The following is a 15380-nucleotide window of genomic DNA, read 5'->3' on the forward strand; positions in this document are numbered from 1 at the left end:
ATTTTAACTTCTGTAGTAACAAGGGCATTATCATTCTTCACCCTTCCCTAATTCTGATCCTAGTTTTAATTTTTTCCTGGTTATTTTGGTTTGTCCATTGCTTTCTTACAATCCTGTATTCTCCATTTCTGGTACATCTGTGACTCTTCACCACTTCCACATTTTTGCACTGCTTACACTTAACGTGCAATCTACTCCGTGTCTGCACACAGATGTGGAAAGCTAGATATAAAATAAAAGTTAAAGCTTGATTTTTTTATAAACGTTTTAATATGTAGTTTGGACATGATTTATTGACTTAAGGTTCTTTAAACTGGAAGTGAGATGCATGCCTTCCGAAGATGTTCTGACTTTAATTCTGTAACAAGCATTTCATTGAGAAGTACCAGCCCAGCTATACAGTTTTCCAGTGAGTCCACTTTTGCTTTAAATGACTCCAAGGTAAATGTACTGTTACTGTTAATACTATTTTGGACTCATTACAAAAGAGATTAGTAACTTCTTCACAAGGTAAGAAATAATTTTTGCCTGTTTTCAAAATAATTACTTGATACTCCTGTACAGTATGATCTCAAAATAACAGCTTTAGTGGGTACATCATTTTCTTGAAAGCCAACAATAAAATGCCAGAGCTTCTGGATTCCTACATTGGCTTTCAAAAGGACCTTTTTAGCCATAGACAACCTTTACGTATTTATTGAGATGACTTCCTTAAAGAAACACTGCTGGTCATAAGAGTGTCCAATTGTGTATCTTTGACTTGATGCTTTCTACATTTCTATGTCATTTCAAAGGGATCAAGCCATAAAGGCTTCTCCAGGTTTAAGAGAACAGTAAAGTACCTGGAAAACCAACATTTTTGAATGTATGGACACGACTTTAAGATAGTCTCCAATAAAACGGTCAAAGGAACCCAAGAATTTTCCCTTTTCCCCCATTTGTCATTACTAGTGCCATGTGTAGGACTGATGTATTCACAGGTTAAAATTTGGCTCTTCTATATATTTCCTATGTCCTTAAATGCATATGCTCAAATTTTTAAGTTCTTAGTTTTGCTTAACCTATGAGAATTATAGTCCAGTTGACCTGTTAATGGTAAATCAATACTAAATATTTCAAGTGAATTTTGTTCCTGGGCAAGTTTGCAATGTGATAATCAGACTTCATTTTTTTTAAAGTATTTGTTTTCTTAAGTGGGTGTACTCACAATTTTTTAAAGTATGAACCACTGTTAACTAGTGGTCTCAGGGGTAGTGAAACACTCACTTTTTATTTTAATGACTTAGTTGAAATATGCTTCAGATACCATGCTGTGTTAGTGATTGGGATCAAGTCAAATTAGTTGTGTTTTGTGTTGGCATAACTGTTAAATGATTGTTGACACTTAAGTGAATTGTCATTCTATGAGGAACCCAGTGCAAGTCACTCAATATTGTCTAATAGTGACATGTGCATAAAGACTTGTAATAGCTAAGGTTCATCGAGTTAAAGGAATTGTTACCATTAAAGTCTGTGTTCAAAGACGCTTCGGTCTTCTCGGTAATTCAGCCAACATGAAGTCCACACTTTAACCTAATTCTGTGTAAGTTCAATGTCTTAGAGCAAACTATGGTCTATAAGAAAGAACTCAGGGTGATGGGCTCAAAAGTGTGGTCCTGAGACCAATATCTATATCATTTGGAAAATTCTGTAATATGAAAAATAGACCCCACATCAGGCCTACTGATTCAGGTGCCCCGTGACCTGTTTGCACAAGGCCAGGCAGGCGATTCCAGGGAACTTCAGCTCTGGTAACAAACCACAGCAATAATCCATATTGTCCTCTCTCTACTCAAATTTGATGTCCATAAATCACGTATGCTCAAGCATTAGCATTTCTAGTATCTGACATGTTTGTAGTGGCTTGAGTTAAACAGTAAGTCGATGTACACATTTACTTAAGATGCCTTAACAATCTACAATTTGAGTAGGTCTAATCTAGTGGTAAACGTAACTAAGATCGACCTTCCATGTGGGCGTATGTAATTCAGCCAAGGCCAATAATTCAGACAGTAGCCAGGTATAAAACTGAGCAAGAATTTGAACCTTGTCTTGTTCAGTGGTCTTATACTAAGTAACTTTTAAGTGAAAGGGTAAAGAGAGAACATCATGTCAGGTTAGCGCTAATCATTTAAACAGGCAGATGACAGTCACTGCAATAGTTACTCAAACATTTTTAAAGATAAGTGGTTTTAAAGGTATTTGTAAACTTCTTAAAAACACGACAACTCTTCCCTCAGGCTCCTCCCTAGAGTGTTACAGAGCAGCTATGTTAAAAGATGACTCTATAGCCTAGAAAGGCTAGGCCTGGAGGTAGCAGAACGCTTCTATTGAGTCGCCCATAGTTCCCGTGACTGCATTCCCTGTTGTCCTGTGGCTGCTCGCTGCTCTTGAAGTGTTTATGATTAGCTCTGATAAACGGTGTTTCTGGTCATTGCTTTTACCTGCAATCTTGTTTTAGAGCCAGTTACCAATTCTCTCCAAGTTGTCTTTCTGGATGACTTTTTTTTTTTTTAAGAGCCCACTTAATTTTTCTTGTAGAAAATTTTGTTTTTATGAAGTAACTATCATTTTTACATACTATTGTCTGAATTCTACATAACCTCCATTCTTAACCATAGCAGGTTTTGAAGTGTTGGGCCAAACAGTGGGATGCTTCCCAAGCCCTTGCTGCCTAAGAACACAGCTAGTCTTTATCACTTGCTAACCTCCCAGCCCCATCTCCTGATCCATATGGCTACCTATTTATTATGCACCTGATACCTACAGGATATCTTTAAAGATGTAAAACAGATGATGACCACACAGGCTCACAGGCCCACACGACACCCCTCTTCAGTAAAAGCAAACTTTCAGTTACGCTAGCTCAAATCCAGACATCAGCCTTGCATTCTCACGGTTCACTTAATATTAAGCAGTGACTATCGGTCCTCTGAAGTTTTATTCAGCATCTACCTACTCCTACCGCTACCACCAGGGTCTAACTGCTTCATCTCTTCCCAGGATGACTAGCAGTCTCCAGAGTGGTGTCCCTGCTGTTCACTTGGCAGCAAACATACAGGTTTCCCACCTTGTTCAGAGTAGCAGCCAAAATACTGGAAGCAGAGCACACCCACTGCCTCTGCTTCAGCGCTAAGCACTCTTGTTTGCCCTACCACCTCCCCAGTCTTTCAGGTCGGGCCCTCAGGCCTCCACTGTGATGCACACAGTGTGCTTTCACATTAGGAGGTTGCCCTTGTTCTTCCCTTTGACTAAAATAGTCTTAACCTGGATGCAATGTGACTCCCTTCCCCCTAATTGTTAGGCCTCTCCAAATGCCAACTTACAATAGTGGTTTTCTCAACTATTCAATATAAACTACCAACAGCACTGCCACTGCCAGTGCACTGTGGCAGTCCAGTAGCATCTACATTACATGCTCCCTCCTCAGCCCACCCCGGAGGGTAGGCCCTTCATGCTTTGGAGGTTATTTTCAGCAGCTTAGCAGACTTTCTCAGTCAGAGTAACATAGATCCATGGAAGAAGGGCCTCATTCCAGCCACTGGCTTCTGGAGGACCCATGTTTCTAATGAGATCCTGTCTTCAACGAGTTGAAAACTGGGGTCTTGTCTGCTTTGTTCTGCTATACTCACTGACCACACGGCCTGGCACATTGTTAGGGATATTTCATAGTACTTTATAGATGGCCATGCTAAAATAATCCTTGTGTTATTTTTAACTCAAAAAAAAAAAAAAAGTCAACAAAAGCGAGTGCAATATACTATATAAAAACAAATTTATTCTCTGACCACCACAGGTAAAACAGCACCACAATGAGGATAATTTCAGTTTTTCTCAGTGCGGATAATTACCCCGACCAATTCCTTGTGGAAAAACAGCTAAACATGCCTGGGTGAAACAATTTTTTTTTTTTTTAAATGTGCCCAGAAAAAGGCATACTCTCAAAACAAGAACAAATTGAAACTAGAATTCCACAAAGGATATAGTCAAAGTCAAACTTTCTTGAAAATACTTGACCTAATGAAGTCATTTTCATGACCCTGACAATGCCCAGGATGCACACAGAGTGATGTCAGGTGAAACCCAGCCCGACTGTTGCAATGGGGAGCCTGTGTGATGGAGTTCCAGTGCTCTGTGGCTGGAGAATATTCTCTCAGAACTTGTCATATTCGTTTGCCCTTTGTAAAGATGTCCAGCCCAAAAGCATGTTACATAGATAGTACCAAGAAACCCAAACAGGTACTAGAAGAAGCAAAATTCAGCAGGAACTCTTATAAGAGCTCACAGTTAAAAATCAGAAGGAAATAAAGTTCAAGGAACACAGCACCTTGAGTGGGAGCCAGCAGACTAGCAAACGATTCATACATAAAAAAGTAACAGGTCATTCAAGGGCCTCCCTGGTGGCGCAGTGGTTGAGCGCTGGGTTGCGAAGCTGCCCGCAGCCTCTGCAGCGCCAGTTCGATCCCCGGCTGCTCCCCGGCCTCCGGAGGAGGGTCCCACATGGCGCGCAGACCTCTCCTGCCGCCCGCTGCTCCCCTCAGCAGTGTACTTCGGTCCTTCTGTCTGCTCTGGCTCTGGTGAATTCTCTCACCCTCCCGTGCTTCTGACTGTACCCAGTGTTTGTAAAAATAAATAAATAAATCTTTAAAAAAAAAAAAGTAACAGGTCATTCAAATTGGGGAGGAAGAACTATATTCACAGATGGCGGGATATGGAAAATCCTAGGGAATAATCAAAAAAGTATAAGAGCTAATAATGGAATTCAGCAAAATCTCAGGATACAAAATCACAAAAAATCTATAGCTAGCAATGAGTAATCTGAAAAAAAATGCCATTTACAATTGCATTAAAATGCTTAGGAAGAAATTATATAAGGAAATACAAAAGTTGCACACTTAACACTACAAAATATTTCTGAAATTAAAGCTGTCATAGGTAACAGCAAAGACACCCTTTGCTCATGGGTCAGAAGATTTAAGATGGCAAGGATTTAGAGATTTTATGGAATTTTATGGATTTGTACAGATTTTATGGAGTCCCAGTCAAAGTCTCATTGACTGCTTTTGGAAAAATGCAGGACCTAAATTTCACATAGACTGGCAAAGGTGTGCAAAAAGTTAATCTTGAAAAAGAAGTTGAGGACTCACACTTCCTGATATCAAGATTTACTACAAAGCTACAGTAATGAAAACAGTGTAGTAATAACAGAGTTATGTTGCAGACCAATGGGATAGAATTGACGGTCCGGAAACACACCAATATACATCTGAGATCAATGGATTTTCTTTTCTTTTTTTTTTTAAAGATTTTTTTATACATACAAGAACTGGGGTACAGGCCAGTTTTTTGGGGGGAGTGAGAAGATTCACCAGAGACAGAGTGGGGAATAGAACAGGCATATCAACTGAAATACACTGCTCAGGGGAGCAGCTGGCGAGTCAGGAGAGGTCTGCTGCGCCATGTGGGTCACCTCCCTGGCTGGGGATCGAACCTGTGCTGTAGTGGCTGCGGTGAGCTTCATAGGTTGCATCTTAACCCCTTGCGCTACCAGGGAGGCCCCTGAGATCAATGGATTTTCAACAAGGATGCTAAGACCATTCGATTTATGGGAAAAGGCTAGTCTCTTCAAGAAATTGAGCAGAAACAATTGGTATATTCATTCACATGCAAAAGAATGAATTTGGGCTCTTCATATCACATACAAAAATTAACTCAAATTGACCAAAGTCCTAAATGTGAGCTCTAAAATAATAAAACCCTTAGAAGAAAACAGGAGTAAATTTTTCGTAACTTCAGATTTCCCACTAAATTCTTAGATGTGATGTCAAAGCACAAGCAATGAAAGCAAAAAAGGTAAATGAGACGTCATCAAAATCACAAACTTCTGTGTGTCAAAGAACATTATCAAGGTGAAATAACCTACTGAGTGAGAAAAACATTTGCACAAATGAATACACGTTGAAATAATTTGAAAACATTGGTTTAAACACAGTGTATTACAGAAATTAATGTCACCAGTTTGTTTACTTTTTCAGAAAATGCACTGCCAGCTCTTTCCAAATTCCACGCGAGTCTTACTTTGCATTTCCAGCGAGCTGCTCTGGCCGTCTGATTTTCACCGCCCCGGAAAGATCTAGAAAGCTAGTGACAGAAGGGGGGTGCCTTTGCCTGCACTCCTACCAAACAGACTGAGCAAGGCTCCAGCGTCCGTGTTTGGGGGCGCCGTCTCCTGAGCGGCGGGCGGGCAGGGAGCCGGGCAGGGGGGCCGGCGGGGCAGCCCGGGCGGCTGCGGGGGGGGGGGCGCCTCACCTGGGCCGCGGCCGGTCCCCGGGGCTGGCGCGTCGTCGCGGGGGCGTTCCCGGGGCGCGGTGGCCCGCGCGGTCGGCCCGGGCCTCGTCCCTCGCGCTCAGGCGCCGCCTCGCGGGCCGGGGGCGCGCCGGGCCCGCGGGAAGGCCGGGCCGCCGGCGTCGCGCCGCGCACGAGGCGCGGGGGGAGGGGCCGCGGCGCGGCGGCCGGGCATGCGCAGAAGGGCCCGCGGCTGAGGGCCTCGCCCGGCGGCCTCGCGGCGCCCGCGCGGCGGCTGTGAGGAACGGGGTGCCCCAGCCCGGGGTCCCCGCGCAGCGCCTGGACCGCGCCCGCCGGACGTGACCTTCCTCGCGACGGCCCTCACAGAGCGGTGAGGCTCGAGGGCGCCCCGTCCGGTCCGACCCGCGGGCTGGGCCGTGGCGTCGCCGCGCCCCCGGCCGCCCTCACGGGGCCTCCTCGGGCGCCCGGCGCGCCTCCGGGGGAGCGGCCCGCGGGCCGGGCCCGGACGCCAGGGGCCCCTCGCCCCGCAGTGCGGGGGGCTGAGCGGGACCCCGCGGGGAGGGACGAGGCCTCGGGCCGCGGGGCTCACGGGTCGGCCCAGGAGTCGGGGTCGGGTCTGCGACGCCGCCGCGAGCTTCCCGCCTGCGCCCCCGCGCCTCGCCAGGGCGCCCCGGGGCCGCTCTTCGCGGTGCCGAGGGGCGCCCCGTCCTCGCGGCCGGAGTCTGCGCGCTGGCTTGGCCGCTCCCGGTGGTCTGCGCCGAGCTGCCGCTGCGGCCTGCGACACTCATTTTGGGGGCCGTGTGGTCGCAGGGAGCTCATCTCCTCCCCCTCAGCACCCTCGGGCCACGCTTTTGTAGCCCCCGGCCTTGGATTTTCTGTTCCATTTTCTCTAGTCTCTCCCCTCCCTTCCAGTTGCAGAAGCAGAGCGGCGTCTCCTCAAGCTGGAGCGGCCGCGCCGTCCGGCCTGTTATCGAGCCTCGGAAACGGTCCTCGTTTCTTAATCCCTTGTGCCACAGGGAGGCCCCAGCACTTATTTTAATGTGGGTCATTTTCAGAGGTGTGAGGTGATACTTCATTGTAGTTTTTGATTTGCATTTCCCTGGTAAGTGATGAGCCCTTTTTCATGTGCCTGTTGGTCCTTTGTATGCAACATAACTTTTCAGCTCTTCCCAAGCAGTGGGATCCTTGGATTACATGGTAAGAGTGTGTAACAAACCGCATGTCTTTCAAAGTGGTTTGCCATGTTGTGTTTCCGGTGGCAGCAGAGCGTGATGTTTGCATCCTCGCCAGCATTTGTTGTTGTGGCTGTTCTGGTTGTGGCCATTCTCACAAGTGCGTGATGTCTCACTACTGTTTCAGTCTGCAACTCCTCGATGGCTCAGGATGAGGCACATCTCTTTAGAAGATTCTCTTTCATCTGTGTGTCTTCTTTGGTAAGCTGTCAGCTGAAGTCTTTATGCCATTTTTTAGTTGGGTTGTTGGTTTCCATATTGTTGAATTTTAAGAGTTGTGTGATATTTGAGGAGGATAGTAATAGTTTTGGTGATTGAACAGAGATGCTGAGTAATTTTTTCCCCTTCTTTATAAAATAATTTAAGTAATCATCTCACGGGATTGGAATGCCCTGTTTGGGGAACACCCATTGGCCTTGGTGTACTATAGCATTCTAATGAGCTTAGCAACTTCCAGTGTTGAGAGGTGAGGGAAGCACTGTCACTCAGGCTAGATGCCCTCCTCCTCCTGTTGCAGTGGGATTCCGACCTGCCTGTCTTTTAACATCTAGAAGCTTTTGTAACCCAAAGTCCAGAACCCGGGCTACTTGTCTCCACCGAATGCTAGTAAAGTACAGACAGGAATTGAATTTTTATTTTTTTTTTATTTTTAAATAGAAGTTTTTTTTTTTAAGATTTATTTTTATTTATACAAGTACTGGGTACAGTCAGAAGCACGGGAGGGTGAGAGAATTCACCAGAGCCAGAGCGGGGAGCAGAGCAGGCAGAAGGACCAAAGTACACTGCTGAGGGGAGCAGCGGGCGGCAGGAGAGGTCTGCGCGCCATGCGGGACCCTCCTCCGATGGCCAGGGAGCAGCCGGGGATTGAACCGGCACTGCAAAGGCTGCGGACAGCTTCTCGACCCAGCACTCAACCGCTGCGCCACCGGGGAGGCCCAGGATTTGAATCTTTAAGGTGGGCTTTAATCAGACAGACAGCAATCTGCAAGATGGGGGTTAATAACCTAAAGAAATGCCTTCCCGTTTTATTTCCAGCTGGCCTTTTATAGTGATTTGCACAAAGACAGTTCAGCAGTAAGCAGGCCCTCCCTGCTGTCAGGAGCTGGTGATGTCCAGCCCTGGAGACCCTATCCCCATCCTGGACCCCTGGCCTCTCGCTTTCCCACTGTGCTGAGGCTGGGCTTCATACAGCAGTGCTCCCCACACTCCTCCGGTCGTGTCCTGGGCCTGGAAAATTCACTCAGAGCAGACAGGCCATAAACAGAATCTCCACATTTCCTTCTATACCATGCCTAGTGTCTTACCCAATCTTCTCTCTTTCCCTAGCCTGTCACTTTGTCTCTTCAAACACTTTGTTTCTTTCACTTGATGTAAATCAAATTTTGGGAAGCATCAAATGTGATGATCAAAATAGAATGTGGTGCCTCCCCAAAAGGGGCAACCTAGGAAGCTATCCGCAGCCACTGCAGCATGAGTTCGATTCCTGGCCAGCTAGGGAGCAACCCACGTGGTTTAGCAGACCTCTCCTCACTCACCCACTGCTCCCCTCAGCAGTGTATTTCACTCAATCTGCCTGTTCTGCTCCCCACTCTGTCTCTGGTGAGTCCTCTCACCCTCCCACGCCTCTGGCCTGTACCCCAGCTCTTGTATGCATAAATAAATCTTTAAAAAAAAAAACAAGAAAATGGAATGTGTTCATACAGATACATGTAACTATTTTTTAAACTTGGATTTGATATTGTTTCCTTAAATTACATAAATGGAGCTTTTTTGTTTTTACTATCTGAAAATAAGACTTATTCTGCAGGAAGTCATGGACAAAAGATTATAACAAAATGAAAACCTTGTAATGTCCTGTGCCAATATCAATTTGAGGCAGAGCATTAGGGCTTCATGTTTTCTTGGAACTCTCTGTTCTCAAAATGAAGTAGTCTAGACAGTATCATTGTGTGTGTCTTGGAATGAAAGAAGCATTATGTCTCTATTCTTGTTAAAATTTTTTTTAAACAAAAAAACGTATTCCTTAACAGGACAACAGAATATGCCCAGACATTGGGTGGGATATATTGTATTCCTTTGTGACTCCAGGTGCGGGTGAGTCTTGTGCCCAGCGTTGAGAGGACCAGGGCTGGCTGCTTAGCTCCAAGGTTATGATGTGTTATTTGAAGCTTTGTTTTTATTAAAGCTAAAAATGCTTTTGGAGTGAGGAAGGTTTTGAAGCAGCTGGAGCCTCCCCTGGCATATCAGCGGGCTCTGCTGGAGGGGAGGAGAGTGTCGGCCCTGTCTGCCACTGTGGGCCAGGCAAGTCACTCGACCTCTAGGGACCCTGTTCCCTGGGCTGTAATGCCTGAGGCTTGGAGTGGATAATCCACAATGCCCCCCAAATGCTAGCCTTATGAAAAATACTGACTCTGAAAAAGTAAACTTGTCCAGTATCCACAGATTCAGGCCATTGTAGGGTCCAGAGGCGGCAAGGCAGAAAGCTGGGACTCACTTTTCTTCAGACTTCCTCTTGAATGGGGAAGCGAGGCAGATAATCACGCCCACACGGGAACAGGCTGGTGTGTCTGACGACGCGTGAAATTCCCTTGCAGCTCCCTGGGGGCACTCCCACGTGGACAGCGCGGGGCCCAACGGGAGGTGTTGCGGAGTGCCCGCCATGGCGAGGGAAGAAACCAGATTCCCCATTTTATGCTTCTCACAGCCCGAGACGGGCGCGACTCTACTTATTCTAGGGTTTGTGGTACACCTGCCTCCTGGCGCAGCTTCCCGCCTCCCCAGCGCCCTCCTCTCCGGCGCGCCGCCAAACCCGAGGTCCTGGGCCCCCAAGCGCAGCCCGCGCGCGGCTTCCTTCTCCGCCCGGGCCGCACGCGCTGGGAACCTGCCCGCCCGAGCCGCGCCGCGGCGGCGGGGCCTGGGGCTTGTTTCCGCCGAGGCCCACCCGCCGGCCGACCCCCGCCGCGCGGACGAGGGGCTGCAGACCGAGGAACGGCGATGGCGTGTCGTGGCGTTTCGGTTCCCGGAAACCGGAGCCTCTGTGGTCGAGGCGTCCACGGTCAACCTTCCGCCCGGGGCCCCTCCGGGCTTTGCGCCGCGGACCTGCTCCAGGCGACGGCGCGCGGGTCCCCGCGGCGCGCAGAGAGCGGACCTCGCCCCGCGCGGACGGGGGCGCTGACCGCCTGGACGCGCCGGCCCCGGCCTCTCCCGGGCGCTCGGCGAGCCCCGCCCCGCCCCGCCCCGCCCCGGCCGGGAGCGGCGGCGCGCGCTCAGCTGACCCGGGGGCGGGCCCGGGGGCCCCAGGCGCGGCTGCCTATGTGCGCGCGGGTCGGCCCGCGCCGGGGCTGCGGGGTCGGCGGCGCGGGGCGGGGCGGGGCGGCAGGCATGGGCCTCCGCCTGCTCCTGCTGCTCGCGCTGTGCGGGGCGCGCCCCGCGGCCGCGGCGCGCAGCTGCAGCCTGCGGGGAAGCTGGACGGTCCGCGGCGGGAACGGCTCGCTGGAGCTGCCCGGGGAGGTCCCCGGCTGCGTGCACACCGCCCTGCTCCGGCGGGGCCTCATCCAGGTACGGGCGCCGGCCCGCCGCCGCGCTCTCGCGTGCGCCCCCGCGCCGGGCGGGGTGTTTGGGCGTCGGCCTGCCCTTCGCCCCTGCGGCCGTGGGGGAGTGGCGCGTCCGCCGTGGGTGCGCCCGGGGGTCTCGGCGACAGAGGCCCGACTCCCCCGCGGGGCGTGTGACCCCGGGCCGCCGCTCGCCAGTCTCCGGGCCGGCCCGGGGCCGAGGGGGTGGGTTCTGCTGCCGCGCCGCGGCCGCGGTAGCCGCCTCGCCCGAGTCTCGGCTCTGCTTTTCGGCGGCGGGGCCCGAGGCGCGGGCTCCGGGACTGGAGCGCGCCCCGGGCCGGCGAGGGCGGGGAAGGCGCGGCGGCCTCTCGGCGCGCGCTGGCCACCCAGGGCCGCGGACTCCCCCTCCTCGGGACGCCGGGCAGGGCGTCGCCCCCGCGTCGCAGGGAGGGTGCGGTGCTCTGGAGAAGTTCGAGAAGTTGGCTGCCCACGGCCGCACAGCAGCCGAGCGACGCCAAAGGGGTTCTGACTGCCGGCGTCGCAGGGGCTCCGGCTCGCGTTCGCCCTGGCGTGGGCAGAAACCTTGGGTCTGCGGTTCGCGTCCGTAAGCGAAAGGTTGCATGATGCAGATTTCCACAGGCCCTGGCGCTCGGTTCTTTTCGAGACTGTCAAAAAGAAAGTGAAGGCCGTGCCCCTGGCCGCTGTGTAGGTGTTTTGTTTTTGAGTAAATCATTCTCTTCCGCAAGCACTTTGTGTTTAACTAGCACACCACTTGGTGACCTCACGGCTGACCTGGCACTGCTGTCCCCTGCTTACAGTTGGGCTCTGTGGTGGCAGGAAGGACAGCAGGGTCTCTGTGACCCGAGCAGACGGGTGAAGGAGGAGTCCTGGAGCCTCCGGTGGCTTCTCAGGCTTTTATTGGGGTTTACCAGGCACACGGCCCGGGGGCGGGGGGTGGGGGGGGTGGGGGGGGTGGAAATGCTGCCAGCCCCCAGCAAGTCTTCACTCTGTCTGGGCTCTCCGGCCTTCTCTCGCATTCTCTTTGCTTCTCTGCTCTTCTCGAGGTTCTTCTGGCGTCCCCAGGCCGCGGCCCTTATAGGCCCAGTCTCAGCCCAGGTGAATCCCATCTACTGATGCCCACACCCTACTCCAGGGGCCGCCATCAGGCCTGCATTCGGGACTGCAGGGATCCATCATCCATCCTAATAGCGGGAGGGCAGAAAAGCCTGATATCATTTACTTACCCTACAGTCACTTACGCTCGGCCTGGACACAGCGGTACCCGCGCTGTGGGCCTGTCCTTGCTGCCTCTGATGTTCAGCCCTGGGCAGTGGAGAGCATCAGCAGCCATGGTCAGGCGGCCTTGCAGGGCGTGTGTGAAGAAACGGCTTTGTGTGGGGCCAGCTTGCTCCTGGGATGAAATCACTTCCTCGTGTGAGGAGTTGCAGTGACTGTTAAATGCCCCACTTGGGACAACTTTGTCCTGAATGGTAGAGGGGGTCCTTGAGGTGAGGGGACAGGGAGCCTGACAGCCTCCGGGTCTGTCGACACCAGTCATCAGCACCCCAGTTGAGTGGCCAGGTGTTGTCCCATCGTTCTGTTACAACTTTTGGAGGTGACCTCAGGGCATGAGGGCCTGTAGGCACTGGCCCAAATTCAGTTCGTGGCTTGCCAGAGTCACTCATAGTTTATTCCTTCGCCTAATTAGTGTTCTCACCTGCCTGTAGGGCCCGTGCTGGGCAGGGAGTTGTGCTGGGCAGGGAGTCGGGGCTTGGAGTCCAGGAGCACAGAGCCCAGCCCTGTCCCGTGGACCTGGTGCTGGAGGCAGGCCAGAGAGGCGAGGCTCATGCTGTGATTAACGTGGGAAAGACAGCAGGCTACGGCAAGGGAGGGGCGGTTGGGAAGCATTGCTGTATTTTACATGGCGAAAGAGCCATTTTGATAACTGCCTTTTAAGCGGAGATCTTGATCAGGTCACCTTCAAGGAGCAAGTATATTCTCAGCAGAGAGGAAAACCAGACCAGAGTGGGGAGGCTCCAGGAGGCTGGGGTGGGAACGAGCTTGACAAGTTCCCTCGTTCTGTTCCAGAACAGCTCCAGAGCAGGAGTGAGCTGGGTGGGTGGGTGGGTGGCCTCTGCAGGACTTGGAAGGGTTGGGATTTTCCTTTACATAGGACAAGAAGTTCTGGGGGCCGTTGAGCTTGGACTTGCTTGATTCCACTTGTCTTTCAGAAGTTTTGTTTCGCAACAGGGTGGTGGTAGGGGATGGAGGGGGGAGAGGGAATGGCGAGAGGGGAGGCTGGTTGGTGGTAGATGGTGGTGGAACAATCAGTGGTGGGCATGATGAGAAATGTGGTTGTGATGCTTCTGTGATGTCGGTGACTTGTGTTACCACCAAAAAAAAAAAAATCTTTCTTTCAAAAAAGAAAAAAGAGAGAGGTCCTTCTGGCTCTCGTATGCGGGCTGTGCTGGATACGAGGCTGGGTGAGTGCAGGTGTGTTGGTGAGGGGGGGCCAGACCTCTAGCAGGGAAATGCTGAAAATGCTATGAGGACACATTTTACTTTACGTTTGGATTTGCATCCTGCATCCATCACGTTTTTCTTTGGGAACTTGCTGAAGTAGCATTATTTTACATCCTTGTTAATTTTTTTTTTTAAAGGATTTTATGCATACAAGAACCGGGGTACAGGCCAGAGGCGTGGGAGGGTGAGAGGATTCACCAGAGAGATCGGGGAGCAGAACTGGCAGACGGACCGAAATACCCTGCTGAGGGGAGCAGTGGGCGTGACAGGAGAGGTCTGCTCGCCATGTGGGTTGCTCCCTGGCCAGCTGGGAATTGAACCTGCGCTGCAGAGGCTGCGGACAGCCTCACAGCGCTGCACTCAACCCACTGTGCCACCGGGGAGGCCCCTTGCTAGTGTTTTGACTATATAAGATTCTGCCTCCCCTCCCCACAGTCACTTCAGCACCCAGAGTCCTGTACTTTTGGAGGTGACAGTCCACTGTGTTCTCTTCTCTCCACACCCCACCATCCCTCCCACTCTGAAAGCCCCAGTTCTATGACCAGTTTTCAAGGGTTGCTTTTAAAGTTTTTTTGTCTCACCCTTTGGTTTCTCTATATGCCACATGTAAGTGACACCGTTGACTGTTTATCTTTTTCCTTTTTGCTTATTTCAGTTAGTATCCCTTCCAGTTCCATCCAGATTGCTGCACATGGCATGAGTTTGTCTTTTTTGGTCATTGAGTACTATTCCATTGTGTATATGGAGCATGTCTTCTTGAGTCAGTCATCTTTTGGGGGTATTTAGGTTGTTTCCATATCTTTGGTATTGCAAATAGTGCTGCTATAAACATCTAGCAGGTTTCCTTTTAGATTTTTGGCGGGGGGTTTAAGAAGATTTATTTGTGCATACAAGAGCTGGGGTGTAGGCCAGAAGGATGCGGGGTGAGAGGATTCATCAGAGACAGAGTGGGGAGCAGAATAGGCAGATCTGCTAAAATCCACTGCTGAGGGGAGCACAGGGCAAGAAAGGAGAAGTCTACTGCACCCTGTGGGTCAGCTCTCTGGCCGGGGATCACACTCAGGCCAGAGAGGTGACAGTGTTGAGACATATCCCCTATGCCACCAGGGAGGCTCCTGTTTTGGGGTAGTTACTAGGAGTGGAGTCGCTGGGTCATATGATAGATTCATTTTTAGTCTTTTGAGAGACCTCTATATTATTTTCCATAGGGACTGGACAGTTTACTTTCCTACCCACAGTGTAGGGGGCTCCTTTTTCTCCACACTTTCACCAACACTTGTTTCTGGGCTTTCTGATGTGGGCCATCCCCACAGGTGCAAGGTGATAGCTCATTGTGGTTTTGATTTGTGTTTCCCTGACAGTGAGTGAGAAACCTTCTTTCATGTGCCTGTGGCCATCGGTGTGTTCTTCTTGGAGAAGTGCTTATTTAGCTCTCCTGCCCTTTTGTTTATTGGGTTGTATGAGTTCTTTATAGATCTTTGATAGCAGCCCCTTGTCAGAAGTATGGTGTCCAAGTATTTTCTCCCACTCAGTAGAGTGTCCATTTTAGTTACAGTCTCTTTCTCACTGTGCAAAAGTTTGATGTCGTCCCAGGTGTTTGTATTCTTTTGTCTTCTTTGCTGCCAGGAAGAAATTTGTCCAGAAGTCTCTGAGGTTTATGTCTTGGAGTGTTTTGCCCCTGTTCTCGTCCATGTGTTTTATGGTTTCAGGTCTCACGCCCATATCTTTG

General features: G+C 50.6%; 1 protein-coding gene across 6 annotated transcripts in view; it reads left to right on the forward strand.

Moving 5' to 3' along the window:
- Positions 1–6658: 6658 nt before the first annotated feature.
- Positions 6659–15380, forward strand: part of MANBA (mannosidase beta) — an 81546-nt gene continuing 72824 nt past the window's right edge. For 4 of the 6 annotated variants that reach the window (XR_008551576.1, XR_008551575.1, XM_037509631.2 and 1 more), the window contains exon 1: positions 10959–11135. Coding sequence is in view for 3 of the 6 variants with exons in the window: in XM_037509631.2 (XP_037365528.2) it covers positions 10959–11135 (177 nt within the window). In the remaining 3 variants the exon portion in view is untranslated. Of the gene's footprint in view, positions 6716–7117; positions 7779–10958; positions 11136–15380 lie in introns of those variants that run through there. The other 2 variants (XM_054694613.1, XR_008551577.1) reach the window with 2 other exon arrangements.

This window comes from Talpa occidentalis, unplaced genomic scaffold (assembly GCF_014898055.3).
Source record: "Talpa occidentalis isolate TD23 unplaced genomic scaffold, MPIMG_talOcc4v2.1 talOcc4.13, whole genome shotgun sequence".
Classification (NCBI taxonomy): Eukaryota; Metazoa; Chordata; class Mammalia; order Eulipotyphla; family Talpidae; genus Talpa; species Talpa occidentalis.